The sequence below is a fragment of the Phyllostomus hastatus genome, unplaced genomic scaffold (genome assembly GCF_019186645.2).
Source record: "Phyllostomus hastatus isolate PE091 unplaced genomic scaffold, TTU_PhHast_1.1 phas_scaffold_501, whole genome shotgun sequence".
NCBI classification, from domain to species: domain Eukaryota; kingdom Metazoa; phylum Chordata; class Mammalia; order Chiroptera; family Phyllostomidae; genus Phyllostomus; species Phyllostomus hastatus.
The window spans coordinates 11159706-11180974 of NW_025334033.1; the positions used below are offsets into that span (position 1 = coordinate 11159706).

At 38.4% G+C, this 21269-nt stretch overlaps 1 protein-coding gene across 1 annotated transcript in view; it reads left to right on the plus strand.

Moving 5' to 3' along the window:
• Positions 1-21269, plus strand: part of TUBGCP4 (tubulin gamma complex associated protein 4) — a 34279-nt gene that overhangs the window by 7392 nt on the left and 5618 nt on the right. Inside the window, exons 3-13 of the mRNA XM_045822566.1 lie at positions 352-474; positions 1124-1177; positions 1609-1665; positions 3186-3265; positions 5803-6004; positions 8335-8500; positions 8939-9063; positions 16137-16187; positions 16586-16691; positions 18206-18313; positions 18761-18899. Coding sequence (XP_045678522.1) covers positions 352-474; positions 1124-1177; positions 1609-1665; positions 3186-3265; positions 5803-6004; positions 8335-8500; positions 8939-9063; positions 16137-16187; positions 16586-16691; positions 18206-18313; positions 18761-18899 — 1211 coding nt within the window. The remainder of the gene's footprint in view (positions 1-351; positions 475-1123; positions 1178-1608; positions 1666-3185; positions 3266-5802; positions 6005-8334; positions 8501-8938; positions 9064-16136; positions 16188-16585; positions 16692-18205; positions 18314-18760; positions 18900-21269) is intronic.

A 21269-nucleotide genomic window follows, 5' to 3' on the forward strand; every position in this document is an offset into this window, starting at 1 on the left:
TTTGATCCCTGGTAAGGGCACACACAAGATGCAACCAATGACTGCATAAATAAATAGAATAACAAATCAATGTTTCCCTCCCTTCCTCCCCCTCTTCCCCTCTCCCTCTCTCCACTGACCCACGTGCACCTTCTCTTCTTCCTCTAAAATCAACAAATACAAAATTTTTAAATATATTACATTTTAAAAGGTCAAAACTCACAATCTGTCTCTTCTGTTGAGTTTCCCTCTCACTGAAGCACTATTCTGATATGGAATTATTTAGCCAAAAACAATGCCACTAATAAAGGGTAACGTCTTCCTCGGGTTTTAGGGTCTGAACCGAGAGATGATTTCTCTGTCTGATTTCAGGATCACCATCCATCTCAGCAGGGCCAAGGTGGGTTATATGGAATCTATCTAAGGGCCTTCTGCACAGGACTGGACTCAATTTTGCAGCCTTATCGACAAGCACTGCTTGATTTGGAACAAGAGGTAAAGGGGGGGATATGGAAGCAACACCTCTGGGACAGCAGATTAGGGCACGTTTTTTAATTTGAAATGCCCTTTGATATGGTCAGGTAGTTAGGAATAAGCTATTTTCTGTGTGGCTGCAAGTACAGTTTACAATGTTTTCTCTGTGATTGTCCAAGCCATGGTCAAAGTGGTGTGCAGATTATGGCAAAGGTTCCTGAGTGAGTATATAAGAGCCCTACCTTTGATTTTATCAACTGAAAATCAGAATTAATAATCTTTCATAATCATAAATTCTTTTTTTTTTTAATTTTTTTAAGATTTTATTTCTAGGGAGGGAAGGGAGGGGGGAGAGAGAGAGAGAGAGAGAGAGAGAGAGAGAGAGAGAGAGAGAGAGAGAGAGAGAGAGAAAGAAACATCAATGTGCGGTTGCTGGGGGTTATGGCCTGCAACCCAGGAATGTACCCTGGCTGGGAATGGAACCTGGGACACTTTGGCTCCCAGCCCACGCTCAATCCACTGAGCTACGCCAGCCAGGGCTATAATCATAAATTCTTGATAGCCTAAAATTAACACTAAGCTCACTCTCAGATTTCCTTCTAGTTTTAATAGATCAAGTAGATTCAAGATATTTTGTATGGAGCACTAATCACAGTGATTTTTGTTGCAGTTCCTGGCTGACCCCCATCTCTCTATATCACATGTCAATTACTCCCTGGATCAGGTATGCTGCTCAAATAACAAAATGCCTTGGAATCTGCTGATACTGTTAGAATAATCTAACTTATAACATTTTTTTAGAACTCTTTTCCTTCTGGATTCAGAGCCCAGCATTTTATATTTTATATGCTTTTCTAGATCAAAACTGTTTGAAAAGCTCCAAATTTAGTTAAAAATTAATGTCTGATGTTACTGCTTTAAATTGACCTTAATATTAATGATTATGCTAGTCTCAGAAATAAAAACTGCTTCTATCTGCCATTCTCTTTCTATCTGCCACCAACCCCATATCAAATTGCCTTAAGATATTAGATCTTGGCTGGTCTGTGGTATTGCTATCTTTATGTAAAGTGGGACTATTTAGAAATAAAAGCATTTCCTAAAGTAATTTTTTTCCTTGTATTTGATAGACCCTCCTAATTCTCTTCTTTGCAGTTTCAGCTCCTTTTCCCCTCTGTGATGGTTGTAGTAGAACAGATTAAAAGTCAGAAGGTGAGAACCGTCCTTTTTCACTTTGCTCTGATAAGCACCAATGAAATATTTTTAATTAATTTTGCTTTACATTCTTTTTTGAAGACTCTAGATTTTAGTAGTTTTTACTAATTTATTTATTCAACAGTATCTGCTTGGTATTATGCTAAGTGTCAGGAATGCAAAAATAAATTGTGACCTTGCCTCTAAGCATCTTTTGGTCCAGAAGGTGAGGGAAATGTTGATAGATGCACCCAAAAAAGCTGTCAGGTAAGAGAAAAATGCTATGGATACTTGGAGGTGATAGTTTTTTGCACTAAAGATTGGGATTATTAGATAATGTATCTGAAGGAAAAGCTAAAAGTTAATCTTTAGAAAAAAAGAAGGTAATCGTTTTATGTTAGGGTGCTGGCAGTGTTCTGAGAATTATACCATTGTGTAAAACCTAGGTGTTTGTTAGTTAAATATGCCTATTCTCATCACAAGCTTTCATCAAATGGATTGAAAAATGGAGCCCCAAAATTTACATTTCTTATAAGTTCCCAGGCGATGCTGCTAGAAGTGGGGTTGGAGGGCTGGATGGAGAGGGGTAGGGAGACTATAGAGTTCATACTTTGAGAATAACTATTGCAATATTGTGATTTATATTAATAAATGTATTTTTGTCTTCACATTGTTTCTGGCACAGAGCTCCTAAAACCCTTGGGATTTCCTAAGTGTTAAGAGTGATAAAGGTGTCTTGATATTCATAAGAAACCCCTGTCAACCACACTTGAGTTGTTAATGAGGTGACTTTTGGACTGCACTTAAGGATGGGAATGGTTGCCAGGGGGACCAACCTTGTGATTGGAGGGATGGATCTTTCAGTCCCACCCACAACCTCTAGGGGTGGGGGAGGGCTGGAAATTGAGTTCAGCCACCAGTATCTAGTGATTTAATCAACTGTGTCTATGTAATGAAGCCTCCCAAAAACCCAAAATGACAGGGTGTGGACAGCTTCCCGGTTGGTGAGCCAGAATGATTCCACATTTCTTCATCTGGCTATTGATTTGTAACATTTGATATTCTTGTTCAAAAAAACCAAACAACCTGTAATTGAGTGGATAACTGTTTCCTGAGCTCTGTGAGCCACTCTAGAAAATTAATCAAACCCAAAGAGGGGATCATGGGAACCCCTGAGGTATAGCCAGTTAGTTAGAATCACAGAAACAACCGGAGCTTGTGACTGGCATCTGAAATAGGGGATGGTCTTCTGGGACTAAGCCCTTAACCTATGGAATCTGATGCTATCTCAGGATACAGTCAGAATTAGGTCAAAATGTAGGACACCCCAGCTGGTGTCTGAGAATTGCTTGGTAGTGTGGGGAAATCCCATACACATTGGACTCATAGTCAGAATAGGAACTATATCTAGATCTTATGAGAAAGTTTATCCTCACTCTCTGCTGGATTTTGCCCTTTGGACTGAATATAGAATATGAGTTTGTACTACATGTACTATTAAAATGGAATCCAGTTTGAAAATGCTGTGTTTTCCACAGATTCATGGATGTCAAATCCTGGAAACAGTATACAAACACAGCCGTGGAGGTTTGCCTCCTGTTCGAAGTGCACTAGAAAAGTAAGTCATGGCTCAATTGGTGGTTAGGGGTGGAGGTGGGTGGTCAAGTGACTCGACCATGCACGTGTTTTTTTTTTCAGGTCATCTTAGGTTTCCCTCTGGGAAAGGATATAACCAGGATAGAAAAGATCCATGATCAGAGGAGCCCATGTAATCCTTATGATGGCTCAGAAATTGCACAAAAAGGGTTATAAAGTGTTGAGTATCAAAGCTAGGATCTAGTTGCCTAGATGCCTTTGAAGCATCTTTTGGATCTCGTCATCTTGGGAGAATTTCCATTACATGTGCCAGGTATTGCCTAGCTAGGTCTAAACTTGTATATTTTGAGTCAATGGTATTTTCACATTGAGGTCCTTAAAAAGTTTTGTACTTTATAATCCCATAATGCCACTCTTAGGAATTTCACTGTAACAGAATGATTCAAAAGAAGAAAATAACCATATGTACAAATATTATTCATTGCACTGTTGTATAATAAATCAAGAAATTAGAAAATTACCAGCAGCAGAAGAAAGCTGAATAAAGATATATTCACTTGATAGACTACAATGTCATTAATGTTGTAAATACTATAACAACATGTAAAAATATTTTTATAATACTAATTGAAAAAAGAATGCAAAATATGTCTTATGGTTACAACTATATTAAATGTATATAGCGTTTCATCAAAGACTGCTCATTTGATCTTCCTGTTTCCCTGTTCCTCAATTTTTTAAGAAGGGTGTGAAAAAAAGAGGGTGTGACATTGATTTCAAAATTGTAATCAATGATTTCTGAGGCCCCTCACAACTCAACAATCTCAACTTTAATTAGTGCATAAGTAAGTCCTCAGAAGAGCAGGAAATTTTCCAGAATATGCTTTAGGGACTTAATTCTCTATTACTGTGCTTTTTTTTTCTCATAGAAATGAATTTTGATTACAGAAAGTGAGGATATGCAAAGAGAAGAAATAGAAATCACCTGTAATCACAGCCTCTTGAGATATCCAATTCAACTTTTGGTGTATATCACCTACAGTTTCTCTCTACATAAACATACTCATAGTTATATGTAGTGAGTATAAAATCTTACGTAGATAATATGATATATACAGGGACCACAAATAAAAATTATATATTTTCAGGGACCACATTTTACAGACCACATATTGTAATATGCAAAATTTAACTGCCTTTCCATTTGATTTTTTAAACAGCAATTCCATTCAATTAGCATACTACAAATAGCAGACTCCATCTCTTCTAGTTTCTTTTTCTTTCCGAGTTATTTTGAAAAATTTTAAATCTCCAAAAATGTTGAAAGAATTATATAATAAATACCTGTATAGCCTTTAATTTCACCAGCTAACATTTTGCCACATTTGATTTATCTTTTTCTTTCTCATCTATATAAACTGAAATATATATGTAAATATATGTATAAACACACACACATGCATGCATACCACAGTTTTTGCTGAATGATTTGTAAGTGGTCACAGATATCAAAACACTTAACCCCTAACTATGTCAGTTTATATCTTTTTAGAAAAAGGGCATTCTCTCATATAACCTCAGTACCATATTATACCCAAGAAACTTAATGTTAACTCAACAGTATGATATCCAAAATATGTCTGAATTTTCTCAGTTTCCCTCCAGAAGTTCTTTATAGCTGTTCTTTTTTTGCAGTCCAGGATCCAATTAGTGTTCATAGGTTGCATTTGCTTGTCATGTCTATTTAGTTTCCTTTCATTTGGAATACTCTCCTTCATAGGCTTTTTTAAAAAAATCTTTGATGACTGACATTTTAAGAGTACTTGTCTTGAAGAATGTTCCACAAACTAGATTTTTCTGATTATCTCCTCATGATAAGATTTGGGTTAAACATTTTTTTGCAATAATACTACATGAGTCATATTATTCCCTATTGCATCATTTTATAAAGCACAGAAAGTAAGTCTGTCCCATTACTGGTGCTGTAAGTTTGCTCATTTGATTGAGGGACACTTTCCCGTTTGTAATTAATATGTTATCTGGGAGTGATCCTTTCAGACCATGTGAATATCCCATTCTCCAGCAACCATTCTGTATTTTGTTGGATAATGACAGGCAGGTGTGTGTGCCTGTTATGTATTGACTCTACTCTCCCTATGTGATACCAACAAAAATAAAACAAATTTAATGCTCTGTTAGCCAAAGAGGGACTCCTATAAGTCCATTTAGTTTTAACAGGAAAATCAATGTTAAAACTTACTTTACACAAAAAGAGGAAAGAAAATGTGCTTATCCTAAAAGACTATCAGAACATTAACTGAACATTTCAGACTTCAGTATGTAGGCATCAAGTTTGGAAATTAATCAGTCCAGCCACAAGCATTTAAATTAAAACACCACAATTATTTTTGTCTTATAGTTGGTCATTTCCTTTCTGATTCATCAACCTCTCAGGTCTCTGTTTATCCTGTAGCAGTTTAAAGCATACCCTGTGTGCTATTGTGGGGTTAGTGTTCTTTAAATGGGCTTCTAAGGCTCTTGCCTTTTATCCCCACTCAGAATCCTGGCCGTGTGTCATGGGGTCATGTATAAGCAGCTCTCAGCCTGGATGCTGCATGGACTCCTCTTGGACCAGCACGAAGAGTTCTTTATCAAACAGGGTCCGTCTTCTGGGAATGTCAGTGCCCAGCCAGAAGAGGATGAGGAGGATCTGGGTATTGGAGGACTGACAGGAAAACAACTGAGAGAACTCCAGGACTTGGTGAGAGCATAGCGAGAAGCCAACATACTCCTGTCAAGAAGCAGAAAAAACTATAGATGAGTGTCCTTTTGGTGATCCTCCCTCCCTGCTCCAAGTTCATCATAGCTGGGCACCTTCCATAAACTCTTTAGATATAAACACTTGTCTTTTATCTTAGCTTAGTACTTAAACTAAATATCTAACTTAATGTGAGACTACAAAACAGAAAGTACATTTGTGAGATTCTGTTTGTTTCTCCTTTTCCTAATATATGCTTTTAAGAGATTAATAATAAATCTTATTCCTTCCAGTATTTAAATACAATTTGGAGTTTTCATTAAACTCCCCAAAGTCCTCTATTGTCCTTATTCATCATTCATCTGTCCTGCTACAACATTTTATCAAATGCCTGTTATGTACCAGGCACTGTTCTACGTGCCACAGTTACATAGACAGATAATATATAGTACTCCCTATCCTTAAATAGCTTATAGTTTAGTGGAAGATATAAGTAAATAGTAACATTACAGTGTGCTAAGTGCTCTGGAAAGAGTATGTACAAGTGTTCTCAGAACTTGGTCTTAGAGTAACTAGAGAAGGCTTTTCAATGGAACATATGGCCAAATTGCGAAAAGTATGGGAGGAGAGGTCAAGAAATGTTCCAGGCACGTGTGTAAGTGTTTCAGGGAAGGATGTGTGTGAAGTACAGAGCCCATGATGGACATGGCTCATCTGGGGAACCATTAGTAATTCAACTGAAATGGTCAAGTAAAGACTGAAGTATCATGTAAGGGGCAGTGGAGGGGCTTGGGGAAGTGGCAGTCAATGCAACCATTGAGTTAAGCAGAGGTAAGATCACTAAAGCCCTTGTAAACAGTGGGAAGGAATTCAGACTTGAATCTGAAAAGAGCTGGAAGCCAATGAAGAATTTTAGGCAAGAGGTTAATACAATCAGGCATTATGATAGATCACTCTGGGTATGTGGGGAATCATTTATTTTTTTTAAAAATCAAGATTCACTGTAGGTAGGTCAGTTAGGAGAATGCTGAGGACACTTAGGTGAAAAATAACAATAGCCTAAATCAAGAGTGTTAATAGTAAATGTGGAGTAGAGCCTTGAGAGAGATTTAGGAAGTGGAATAAGTAGGTCTTAGTGATTGATTGGATATGAGTCCAGAGGAAAGAATCAAGGATGGCACCTAAGTGTCTGTGTTCAGCAGCTAGGCAAATAGTGATGACAAGAAATGTGTGTTGTTGGTATTGGAGGAAAGAAGATGGGTCTAATTTTGGACATGTTGAGTTTGAGGTACTTGTAGGAAATGTCCAGTGAGCTGAGGCTAGAGCTCATGAGAGCAATCTAGCTTAAAGGTAAAGATTGAGGAGTCAACAGCATTAGATGTATTTAATCTGGAGTCCACGTGGGACTTCAGGAGGTTTTGCAAAATGTATATTTGTATGTGTGTCTGGAAGCTTTTATAATTGTGGAGAATCCTGTGGTGTAAAAAGACAAAATATCTGTTATGGTGAGAAATTCAGCCATAGAATATGTTGTTATGGATGAAGAGGGTGGAGAGCAAAAGGAAAATCGTTCAGAATAGTGCCTGGAGCCACCAGCTCCACCACCTCTGAAACCCAAAACAAAGAGGGCAAACAGCAGAGATCAAAGTCAGGATTGTGAAGTCTGTTGGAACTAGATAAGGGTCAAATTAAAAGCAAGTCAGGGGATGGGGTGCTGAGTGATTAGGTGATGGGCATCTGTGGCTTTCTGGGCTAGATCAGTGGTTCTCAAACTTCAGTGTTCATCAGAATCACCTGGAGAGCTTGTTAAAACATGGATTGCTAGGCCTCATTGCCCAGTTTTTCTGTAGCTCTGGAGGAAGGGGCTTGAAAATGGCATTTCTAACGAGTTCCCAAGTGAAGCTACTGCTGCTGGTCCAGGAACCACACTTTGAGAACCACGGGGCTAGATGGCTTAGGGCTGGTATAAGAGCTGGGCAGAACAGACATGTACGCAAGATCATAAAATCATGGACGTGTAGACTTGGAAAAAGTACAGACTGATTGTTCCGTGGTACGCATAAGGAAACTGAGTTCCAGATCTACTGCACAAGTTTCTACGGTAGTAAAGCCAGAATGTGGACAAAAACCCTAGTGTTAAACACTGTTATTTCCACCATGCCCTCCTGCTGCCTGAAAATGGAATACATCTCTCTAACACTAGTCACTTAAGAATTATGCAACTTCAGATTTAAAGTTCCTGCTTCTAGAAAATATAAATTGTGGGTTAGGATGTTTTCTTATTTTCCCTTTCTTCGTACATCATCTCTTATTTGGATTATTTCCTTGACCAGCGCCTGATTGAGGAAGAGAACATGCTGGCACCATCTCTAAAGCAGTTCTCCCTGCGAGTGGAGATTCTGCCATCCTACATTCCAGTGAGGGTTGCTGAAAAAATCCTGTTTGTTGGAGAATCTGTTCAGATGTTTGAGAATCAAAATGTCAACCTGACTAGAAAAGGTAGGAATCTCCTTGCACAATGTACCCCATCCTCAAAGACCCTTCTTCTTTTTTTTTTAAGACTTTATTTTTTAGAGAGAGGGAGAAGGAGGGAAAACCTATCTGTTGCCTCTTGCATGACCCCACTGAGGAACCTGGCCTGCAACCCAGGCATGTGCCCTGACCAGGAATCAGACCAGCAACCTTTTGGTTTGGGACGAAGTTCCCAACCCACTGAGTAACACCAGATGGGGCCTCAAAGGCCCCTCTTGACATTCTGTGACTCCAAAGTATGCCTGGTCAGAGTGAGTGGCTAGCAGTGTTTATGTGCTGACATTTCAGCACAGCCATGATGTGTTTGCCTGAAGCAGGTGAAGGAGCTGCACCACCGTGGTTGGGAATCCTTGCCTGCCCCGGTTGCTCTCTGTCTTCCTGTAACAGTGCCTTCCTATTTTGCAGGATCCATTTTGAAAAACCAGGAGGACACTTTCGCTGCGGAGCTGCATCGTCTCAAGCAGCAGCCGCTCTTCAGCCTGGTGGATTTTGAGCAGGTGGTAGATCGAATTCGTAGCACTGTGGCTGAGGTTTGTCTTTCATAGCATATTTTCTTAGGAAGAAAGTGGACTAATTTCCTCAGAAATTTGACTTTTATTTCTTCTTAATGTAGTAAGAACTTAGCTTGAAAGGAAATGTTTGAGAGAGTTGAGGAACAAGACAAAAATGAAAGCATTCTCTCTGTTTTTATAGTAGAGGTAGAACTACTTTAGCATTGTCACACCTGACAGGAGTTTGCTAGTTAAGCAGTCAGTTGAATAAAGGGAGGTCTTGGTTTTATTTCAGATAGTTAGCATTTTGAGGCTGTCGATACACAGTAGTTGGCAATAACTCCAGGGGATCAATGGATCCTGACTAAATTTAGTGCCTTATTTATATTTTAGAATGGCTTTATTATTCTGTCATTTATGGATATGATACTCCTGAGGAAGGCAGAACAAGTATAATTTTTCCATTCCTATAAATGAAAAAAAAAATACTCAGAAAGCTAACTTGTCTGGTGTTGCACAGTAAGTAATAAAGATGAGATCAGAAACAGGTCTTTTGGCTTCTACCTAGTCCAGTGTTCTTATATGAGTAGTGATCAGTAATTTTTCAAATGGGCATATGTTCTGTAGCTTATGATAAAATTTGGCTCACAGGGATGTGATAACGTGAAATGACATCTTTAATTAGTCAACTGTGCTGTTAACTATGTTAGTAGTTTCCAACTCTGGCTGTAAAATCACCTGTGGAAATCTTAAAATGTACGTGCACCAAGTCCTTACCTCCACAGCTTCTGACTTGTAAGTCAGGAGGGAGTAGGTACTTGTCTGATTGCTTTGACTTTGTCCCACAAGTTTTTGGCCTAGGTAGTGTTTTCATTTTCATTCTGTTCTAAGAAATTTTTAATTTTCTTTTTAACCCAAAGGATTTATTAAGTTTTAGTCTTATTATACTATTAGTCCTTTGGGATTTATTGAGGCTTTTTAATGGACTATTAGCAGGTCTGTTTTTTGTTTTTAATTGCTTTCCATGTGCCCAGAGAATGTATATTCTATGCTGAGCCTAGAGTTCTGTGCATGTTGTAATTCCTCATTTTCAGGTTATATATTACATATGTACATATTTATTAGGAATATATATGTTTTGTTGTATATATATATAATGTCCTCTTTATCACATATATTTGTATATGTACATAGTATATTTTGACTTCAGTTCTATTTTATTAGTTATTAAGATCACTATCCATGTTTCTTTCAGGTCATGGTTATCTGGTATGTCTTCTTCCATCCTTTATTTTCAACTTTTCTATGGGCTTTAATCCCACCCTTTTCCTTCCCTCTCCCAAGCAATCACTGATCTGTCCTCTAACCTGTCACTTTAGATTAGTGGGCATTTTCTAGGTTTTATATAAGTAAAGTCAAACAGTATGTACTCTTTTATGGTGGAAGGTGGGTCAGGCTTCTTTTACTCAGCGTAATTATTTTGAGATTAATCCATGTTGCATGTATCAATAGTTTCTTCCTTTTTCTTCCCTAGCTTGCACAGGACACTCATATGAACATCACTAATTACATGTTATTTCAAATACTTCTCTAAATATAGAAGAGCTATCACATCCATCCCCTGATATAGCACTCTTCTCAAAGTATGCTACTGTACTACACATGTCCTGGCCAGGTAGCTCAGTTGGTTAGAGCATCGTCCCCATATTCCAAAGTTGCAATTTCAGTTCCTGGTCAAGGCACATAAAAGAATTAACCAATGAATGCATAAAAAAGTGGAAAAAACAAATCGGTGTTTCTCTCTCTCGCTCCATTTCTCTGTCTCTAAAATCCATAAATTAAAAAAAATGTTTTAAGTATCTTAAGCATACAATTCTTTTAAAAATTTTTTCAATTACAGTTGACATACAATATAATAGTTTCAGATATGCAATACAGTGATTAGACACTTATATAACTCATGAAGCGATCCCCCTGATAAATTTAGTACCCATCAGGCACCATGCAGTTATTACAATATTAACTATGTTCCCTATGGTACACTTGATTTTCTCATACCTTTTTATAATTGTCAATTAGTACATCTTAATCCCTTCCCTTTTTCACCCATCGCTTCAACTACCCTTCCATCTGGCAACCAGGAATTTGTCCTCTGTATCTATTAGTTTGTTTCTGTTTTGCTTGTTCATTTTTGTGTTTTAGATTCCACATATAAGTGAAATCATCTTGTATTTGTCTTTCTCTGTCTGACTTATTTCACTTAGCATAATACCCTCAGACATGTTCTCATCCATGTTGTCACAATGGCAAGGTTTCATTCTTTTTTATGGCTGAGTAATATTCTGTTATCTGTCAGTGGGCACTTAGGTTGCTTCCCTATCTTGGCTATTGTAAATAATGCTGTAATGAACACAGGGATGCATATATCTTTTTGAATTAGTGTTTCAGATCTCTTCAGATAAATACCTGGCAGTGGAATTGCTGGGTCACAAAGTAGTTCCATTTTTTATTTTTTTTTAAAGATTTTATTTATTTATTTTTAGAGAGGGAAGAGAGGGAGACAGAGAGAGAAACATCAATGTGCAGTTGCTGGGGTCATGGCCTGCAACCCAGGCATGTACCCTGACTGGGAATTGAACCTGCGACACTTTGGTTTGCAGCCCATGCTCAATCCACTGAGCTACACCAGCCAGGGCTTCATTTTTTAATTTTTTGAGGAACCTTCATACTATTATCCATAGTGGCTGAACTAACTTACATTCCCACCAACAGTATACAAAGGTTTTCTTTTCTCCAAATCCTCATCAACACATTATTTCTTCTTGATGATAGCCATTTTTTAATTCAAATTGTATTTTATTGTATATGCTATTCCAGTTGTCCTAATTATTCCTCCTTTTTCACCCTCCTCCCAAAACACCTCACTCCCTCAGGCAATCCCCACACCGTTGTCCATGTGCCTGGGTCATGCATATATATTTTTTGGCTACTCTATTTCCTATGCTGTACTTTACATCCCCAAAACTATTCTGTAACAACCAATTTGTACTTCTTAATCCCTTCACTATTTATGCCCATTCCCCCAACACCCCTCCCATCTGGCAACCATCAAAATATTCTCTGTATCGATGATTCTGTTTGTTTCATTTATTTTGTTTTTTAGATTCAATTATTGATAGATATGTATGTATTTGTTGCCATTTTATTGCTCATGTTTTTTATCTTCTTAAAGAAGACTCTTTAAACATTCATGTACTACTGGTGATGATGAACTCCTTTAGCTTTTTCTTGTCTGGGAAGCACTTTATCCATCCTTCGATTCTAAATAATGGCTTTGCTGGATAAAGTAATCTTGGTTGTAGGTTCCTTGCTTTTCATCACTTTGAGTATTTCTTGCCAATCCCTCTGGCCTGCAAAATTTCTGTTGAGAAATCAGCTGAGAATCTTATGGGAGCTCCCTTGTGGGTAACTAACTACCTTTCTCTTGCTGCTTTCAAGATTCCCTTTTATCTTTAATCTTCGGCATGTTAATTATGATGTGTCTTGGTGCAGGCCCCTTTAGATTCATCTTGTTTGGGATGATGGCCATTTTAACAGGTGTGAGTTGATATCTCATTCTAGTTTTGATTTGCATTTTCCTGATGATTAGTGATGTTAAGCTATCTTTTCATTTTCCTGTTGGCCATTTGGATTTTGTCTTTGGAAAAATGTCTACTTAGTTCCTTTGCCCATTTGTTAATTGGATTGAGGCTATTTTATTATTGAGTTATATGAGTTTTATTAATATGTTTTGGATATTAACCCCTTACCAGATATATGGTTTGCATATATTTTCTCTCATTCTGCCTTTTCATTTTGTTATTTCTTTTTTTTATTGATTTTTAGAGAGAGGGAGAGAGAGAGAAACATGGATTTGTTGTTTCACTTATTTATTCAGTCACTGGTTGATTCTTGTATGTTCCCTGATGAGGGATCAAACCCGTAACCTTGGTGTATCAAGATAATGTTCTAACCACCAGAGTTACCCAACCAGGGTGATTATTTCTTTTGCTGTGCAGAAGCTTTTCAGTTTGTGTAGTTCCATTTGTATTTTGCTTTGTTGTTTGTGATTATGGTGTCATATTTAAAAAAATCATTATCAAGACAAATGTCAAGGAATTTCTTCCCTACATTTTTTTCTAGGAATTTTATATAGCAGGTCTTATGTTTAAGTCTTTGATCCATTTTGAGTTCATTATTGTGTATGGTGTAAGACAGGAGTCCAATTTTATTTTTATGCATATGTCTATCCAGTTTTCACAGTACCATTCATTGAAAAGATAATCCTTTCCTTTTTGGGTGTTCTTGGTTCTCTTGTCAAATATTAGTGACCATCTATGTGGACACTTAATTTTTTTAAGAGATTTATTTATTTATTTATTTTTAGCAAGATGGGAAGGGAGAGAGAAAGAAAGGGAGAGAAACATCAACTGATTGCCTCTCATACCCCAACTAGGGATCTGGCCTGCATGTGCCCTAACTGGAAATTGAACTGGCAGTCTTTCAGTTTTCAGGCCAGCACTCAATCCACTGAGTCATACCAGCCAGGGCAGGGGAATTTAATTCTGAGCTTTCTGTTCTGTTCCATTGGTCTCTGTGTTTGTTTTTATGCCAGTACCATACTTTTTAAATTACTGTAGCTTCGTAATATAGTTTGAAATTAAAACTGTATGCTGCCTATGGCTATGTTGTTCTTTATCAGAATTGCTTTGGCTATTAGGGGTCTTCTGTGGTTCCATACAAATTTTATAATAGTTTTTTCTATTTCTCTGAAGAATATCTTTGGTATTTTGATAGGGATTGCATTGAACCTATAGATGACTTTAGGTGGTATGGACATTTCAACTGTTAATTCTTCTGATCCATGAACATGGAATGCCTTTCAGTTTGTGCCGTCTTTGATTTCTTTCAATGTCTTGTGGGTTTTGTTGTACATATCTTACACTTCCATGGTTAAGTTTGTTCTTTTACTCAGTGTAATTGGTATTAATCCATTTTTTCATCTATCAGTAGTTTATTCCTTTTTGTTGCTGAGTAGTACCCCATTGTTCATACCAATGTATTTTCTCTTCATATGTTGCTAAACATTTGGTTTGTTCCCTCATTGTAGTTTTAATTTTCATTCCCCTGATGACTAATGGTGTTTTTTTATATGCTTATTTGCCATCCATATATCTTCTTTGGTGAAGTGTCTGTTGAAATCTTCTGTCCATTTTTACTGTTTCTGTTTTGTTTTACTGTTGGGTTTCAAGAATTCTGTATTCTAATTATAAGCCCTTTATATGGGACTTACAGATATTTTCTCCCAGTCTATGAAGACTTTTCATTTTCTTAACACTGTCTTTCAAAAAGAAGTTAACTTTTATTAAATCCAGTTTATCAATTTTTATTCTTTTATGGTTCTTGCTTTTGGCATTGTACCTAAGAAACCATTGCAGTCCCAAAGATTTTCTCCTTTGTTTTCCTCTAAAAAGTATATAGTTTTCAGTTTTACTGTTAGGTTTGTGATTATTTTGATTCAATTTTTGTACATGGTGTAAGATATGAATCAACTTTTAATTTTTTCCATGTGGATATCCAATTGTTCTAGCAACTTGGTTTTTTTATTATCTTTTGTGTATTTATATTGCTACTATCCTTACCTCTTTTTGTTTATCAAGAATATTTAAAATTTTTTATCTTTTTCATGGGTTAGATTTCCCGGGAAACAGATTCTGACACTAAAATTTGGTAGCAAGCGGTAAGGGAAATGGGATTGAGCAGAGAGAGAAGGTAAACTGTGATATAGTTGCAACAGAAGCTTTGGCCAATCCTATGCTGAGTTCTGAAGCTAGAATGGCCCTTCCGAGGTATCCCAAATTGAGGATCGAGTGCTATGCCATTGTACATCTGCATCAAATATTGGATGTGGACTCTCCTCAGGGAGAAGAACCATTGGTAAGGAAGCTCCCTTTAGCCAAAGGCAATTCCTGGAGGACCAACATCAGGCAATGCTCCCAATAACTGGGGTAATGAATACCTCAGTCTTACAGGGGAGATACGGATAACACACTATAGATCCACTCTGTTCTAAAACTTCTGCTTCATATGGTGTGTCTTACCTAGTCTGTTGTATTTCTTTTACTCTTCACACATCTAGTTATTTTGACCTGTGTGCTTATATTTCCCAGGGGATGTCAGCTACTATGTCTATTAGTGTGCATTAGAGAAGGGCCAACGACCAGCTCTTAATCTATGTCAGTTCCAGTAAGAGAGAGAGGAGGAGATGAGTGCCAGGGTGGGGATCCTGCACACCCTGAATCAGTATTGATCACTTCACTGAACAAACTCTTGTCATGATTTTACCTTTGATACTGGTAATAGTTAGGCAGTTGATTTCTGTATATTAATCCTCCACACCGTGCTGAATTCTCTTACTAGTTTTAATAATCTGTGTATCAGTTCTCTTAGACTTTCTATGGAGATATCATCTGTTAATAAAAATAGTTTTATTTCTTCCTTTCCAGCAATACATATTTTTTCCTTATCTTACTGCATTGGCAAAGTATTTAGTATAATTTTTAATGACTTTAGAAGAATTTCTTATGTTTCACCATAAAATAGGTTGTCTGCTGTGGGTTTCTGGTATATACCCATTCTAAGAATACATTTCCTCTATCTGTTTTTTTCTAAAATCATGAATGGATGTTGACTTTTTATCAGATGATTTTTCTGCATCTATTGAAGTGATCATATGGTTTTTCTTTTTTGATCTTTATTAAATTACACTTATATTTAAATTTTTATTTTTTTTAGATAAATTCACATAACACCATTTGAGCCATTTAAAACTAGTCATGGTGATTTTTAGTGTATTCACAATGTTGCATAATCATCACCACTATTTAATTTCAGAATATTTCCATCTCATATATGTTTACTTTAAACTACCCTTTCATGCCTGGGTTTAACCCAACTTGGTCATGGCCTATATTCTTTTTTTCAATACATTGCTGGATTTGTACAAAACAATTTTTCATAGAAATTTTCATTGTAATGAAATTTTGTCTCTCTTTTGTTGGTTCTTTTCACAGCATCTCTGGAAACTGATGGTGGAAGAGTCAGATTTACTGGGTCAGCTGAAGGTAATCAAAGTGACGCTGGTGGGCAATGACTTCATTCTCTAGCCTCTCCTAAAACAGGTTGCCTATACCCAGATTTCTAAGTACCTGGTATGTCCTCAGCCAACTGTGCCAATTCTACCTAATCCTACAGATTTACTATAGTATGAAACTTTAGGTGTTAACATTCTTCTGGCATAATATAACTGTTTTCACTGAGTAAATGATAACAAAGACACACCAGACATCTTGCCGTGAGGGATTACTAAGTTTGCCCCTTTGAAATGTCAAAAGCCTATTTCCTTTTATAGGTTAGCTCAAACTGATGAGATTTGGAAATTATATGTGTAATTCCAGTAAGATAGTGAGGAGCTCATGGCCCTGCTGGATTACCAAGTTGTAAATTGAAATTTTTTCTGCAGATCATTAAAGACTTTTACCTTCTGGGACGTGGAGAACTGTTTCAGGCCTTCATTGACACAGCTCAACACATGTTAAAAACACCACCCACTGCAGTAACGGAACATGGTAATTGCCTGTGGGCCTGAAAATTACCCGCTTACTGAAGGTGTAGGGTGTTTCTTGGCTGCTGCTGAACCACTTAGGCCTGCTCTACATCGTAGCAGGCTGGTGAGTAACAGCGCAGTGTTTCCAAAGAAGGAAAGCCTTTCGGGCCAGCTTCACACTGAGGTCACTGGGAGTGGCCTCTTGGCAATGACCTTTCCTGGAAGAGTTGGTACAGGCCTTCAAACCAGGTATTCATCTCATCAGATTATAGCCATAGAGTCTTTATGGGACATACAGGAATTTATTGCCACTTACTGTATTAAAATTCTTCAGGTTGTAATGATGGATGCCTCATCTGCACTAACCTGGGTAGAAAAGGGAATATATTTGCTATTATATTTCTAACTCTAGGGGGATAGGGAATAGCTGGGCCTCAGAACAGCTGAGCTAAGGGCTTGAGTTCTGCTAGGATTCTGTCCTACCATATCTCTTCTGTGTCTCTTGTATACTCTTTGATAGCCTTTCATTCCCATCTGGAAACATGGCCACTTGCTCCTAGGAACATGTCTCACAGTGTCTACTGGAGGAGCCATACCTGGTCTCCCTGGTAGCAAATTCAAAGATTTCAAGGAAGGGGTTTTGATTAGCCTAGTCCAGATCATATACCTATCCCTGGATCAAAAAGGGAAGACAGTAAGGTGTGCCTGCTTCAATAAAGTATTTACCTTTGGCCAATGGGAATGACCACCATTCCCACTGAGACTATGTGATGGGAGCTGGGTGAGGATGAGAGTAAAAAAAAAGAAAGGAAATGGGGGGAGGGGAGTGAAGACAGCATTACTATTTTTCTGGCTCTATAAAACAATAGATGTAATACTTCCCCAGCAGGGGAGATACTATGAACATGAAAACAATAGATATCTACTATACTTACATAGGACATTTTTGGTTGCAAATATCAGAAAACCCATTTCAAACTCACTTAAACAAAGGGGGAAAATAAGTTATTGATTCTTATAACTGAAAAGGTCAGCGTTTGATCCAGTGGCTCCCATGACACCTTCAGGATTTGGTGTCATTCCATCTTTACCACTGCCTTTCTTCCCAGGCCTGTTCCATAGAGTGGCAAGATGGCCTCCAACAAAGTTCACATGCTATTTGCCAAGTCCCTGTTTATCCCTCTCTCACATACACACATAAAAAAGCTGTACTCTTTCAGTCTGAATAGAGCCTCTTAATTGGCCTGGCTTGGGTCATGTTCATAGCCCTAAACAAAATTCAGGGTAGAGTATTACGTTCCATTTGATCATGCCTGAGTCACCTGCCAACCTATAGGACCAGGTATTGTCAACTACATGGATTGTACTGGGCAGGGGAGATTCTCCGGGGAAAATGAAGGAGGAGCACATGCTAGTCAGATAAAAGCAACCAACATCGACTGCATCCTATTGTGTTAGGCAGGCTGGGGAGAGGTGGAAAGCAGGGTTTGTTATGTAGCTAAGCGTTCTTGTCAACCTGTGTGTTCCCTCTTGCAGATGTGAATGTGGCCTTCCAACAGTCAGCACACAAGGTGTTGCTAGATGATGACAATCTTCTCCCTCTGTTGCACTTGACAATTGAGTACCATGGAAAGGAGCATAAAGGTTTGCCTTCTTTCTTGCATCTTTCTGCTCCTATTGGTCATCATCTGTTCTCCTATTTCTGCTTCCATCCACCTCCACTGAAACTGTATCATTTCGGACCTTAGAAACCAGCTAGCCCAAATTTTATATGGAAGAAAAGGGAAGGAAGTCCAGAGAGACTGAGTGAGGTGCCCAGGCTGTGGTTTTTGTTTTTGTCATGCCACTGGAATTGTCTGTTTATGTCAAGCCACTAGACTTTAAGGTTGAAAAAAAAATCTCTAGAAGGCCTCCTAAGAGAACTTCACACAGACATGTCCTTGCCTCTCTAAATCTCCTTTCAGTCCCCTTTATGCTTCTGACACTGCAGGCTGAGTGAGTGTTCATTTCATGAATGCTATTCAATTGCTGAAGCTCGGGTTCTAGTTTAGCAAAGTCTAATCTAGACACCCTTCCTTCTCTTCTTGACAGATGCTACTCAGGCCAGAGAATGTCCTTCTCGGGAAACTTCTCCTCGGGAAGCCCCTGCTTCAGGTTGGGCAGCCCTAGGTCTTTCCTACAAAGTGCAGTGGCCACTGCACATTCTCTTCACCCCTGCTGTCCTGGAAAAGTGAGTATTTCTGAGTCTTCCACAAGTAAATATGACCCACCTTACTTCCCAGCGAAAAAAACAGGAACAGAATTGGTGGGAAAACAACAGCCATCAGAATAGCTTTTCAACAGTCTGTAAATCAGAGGTTTGAAACTCAAAAGCCTTCAGGAGCTGGACAGAAAACATTAATTAACAAGTGAAGACACAGACGTGAGACAGTAGGGAGTGGCGGACACTGGAATAAATGAGAGGTTCAAACCCTTAAAAGCAGGAGAGGTTTTTTGTTTTGTTTTGTTTTGTTTTGAAGGCAAAATAACAAGCAGTTTACAGGCTGTCAGTTTGTGACCCCTGGGGCATGCAGTCTCTGAACCACGTTGAGCCTGGCCTTTCATAGTTCTATCAGGTTGACAAGGTTTCTCCCTAACTTTTCTAATTTTCTTTATATATTTGGGAACACTTTCCAAGCTCAAATGTTTGTTGTGGACTTTAGCTGCCGGGGAGAAGATCACCCTCTTATCCCCAGGGAGAGGCAATGGGGGCAGCCAAGCTGGGTGGAGGGTGAAGTAAAGGAGCGTTACACCAGTGTGCTGAGACTCTTGGATCAGCCTCGGTCTTTACCCTGGGAGCCTGCCAAGTGCTGTTGCTCAGCCCCATAGGGACCTAACGGTCCTAAATGGGAGGAAAACTAGAGCTCTAGAGAAAAGAGGCAGAAGTATACTTGGCTGCTAGTAGCCTCCGAAATCCATCCCCAAGCCATTTCGGGAATGTCCCAAGTCCTTGTACAGGTGCTGGCACTGGCCCCTGGATGGGAGCTGTCATGCTCAGGCTAGAGGAATTGAGAAGAAGGAAACAAGTAAGCCAAAGGGCTCCTCTTAATCCTCTCTCTTCCTGTTCACAACCCCCTTTACTTTGCGGGGGAGAAAAGCTTAGGATATGAGAGACTAAGCATAAACTGGAGAAGACAAGGCTTGTTTCAGGGGGAAGATTCTGTGGCAGGTTCAGAGCCCACAGCCCTAACAGTCCACTCATCTCTTCACTTGATATGCTGCTCGTAATACCCTTAAAGAAATCAAACTCAAATATTTTTAAAACTTTCTATTGTGAAAGTTTCCAAATATAAACAAAAGTATGGACTATAATGAATTTCCATGTATGTACTATCCTGTTTCAGTAACCATCAACATTACAGTACTGGCTTTATTACTTAATTAATTAACTAATTAATCTATTTGTTAGAGCCTATAAAGCAACCCTAGACATGTCATTTCACTCCATCACTATGTCATTCAAAAAGGCTTTTTTTTTAAACATAACTACAATGCCATCATCGTGCCCAATAAAATTAAGAATTCCTTATTATCTGATATCCAGTCCATATTGAAATTTCCCTAGTTATCTGGAATTCTTTTTTTTGCCCTGGCTGTGTAGCTCAGTTAGAATGTCATCCTAATATACCAAGGTTGCAGAACCAATATCCGGTCAGGGCCCATACAAGAATCAACCAATGAATGTATAAATAAGTGGAACAACAAATCACTGTTTCTCTCTCTCTCTATAATTGAAATAAATAAACAAATAAATAGTTGGGTTTATTCAAATCAGAATCCAAACAAGGCATACTATTTTCAGTATGTTGTTCCATTAATAATAATTTTTAGCCCTGACCTGTGAGGCTCAGTGGTTGGGCATCGTCCCACAAAGTGAAGGTTGTTGGTTCAATTCCCTGTCCAAGCACATGCCTGGGTTGTGGGCAAGTCCCCGGTTTGGGTGGACACAAGGGGCAACCAATTGCTGTTTCTCTCCCTCTCTTTCTCCCTCCCCTTCCCTTCTCTCTACAAATACATAAATAAAATCTTTTTTTAAAATAGGCAATTTTTAAAAAACACGCTGTACTACCAGGAATCAGCTGCACTTCCCATGTGCCTTTTCAGTACAGGGCTCAGCATTAGGCAACTGCCCCCTGAGCTTCCTGCAGGGGATCTCAGCAAAAGGAGCCCTCGATTTTATTTTCTCTTTTGGCTTCATGGACACAAAATCAGATTAACAGAAATCCTTGGTTCCTAACATAATTCTTCTTATGGGTCCTTCCAAGACTCTCCTTCTAAACACACACACACACACACACGTGCCATAACACCACTTCTCAGCACAAAAACTACAACAGTGACAATAATGTCGATCTACCTATGTGGTCCTTCCCAGTCCTGCCCCCTTGCCTCCCACATCCCAAAGGGACCACTCTCCTAAATTCCATATTTGTGTGTGTGTGTGTGTGTGTGTATATATATATTCACTCCATATATATTCCATATATGTATACACACACACATAAAGACTTTATTTTACTTTTAGAGACGGAAAGGGCAGGAGAAAGAGAGGGAGAGAAAC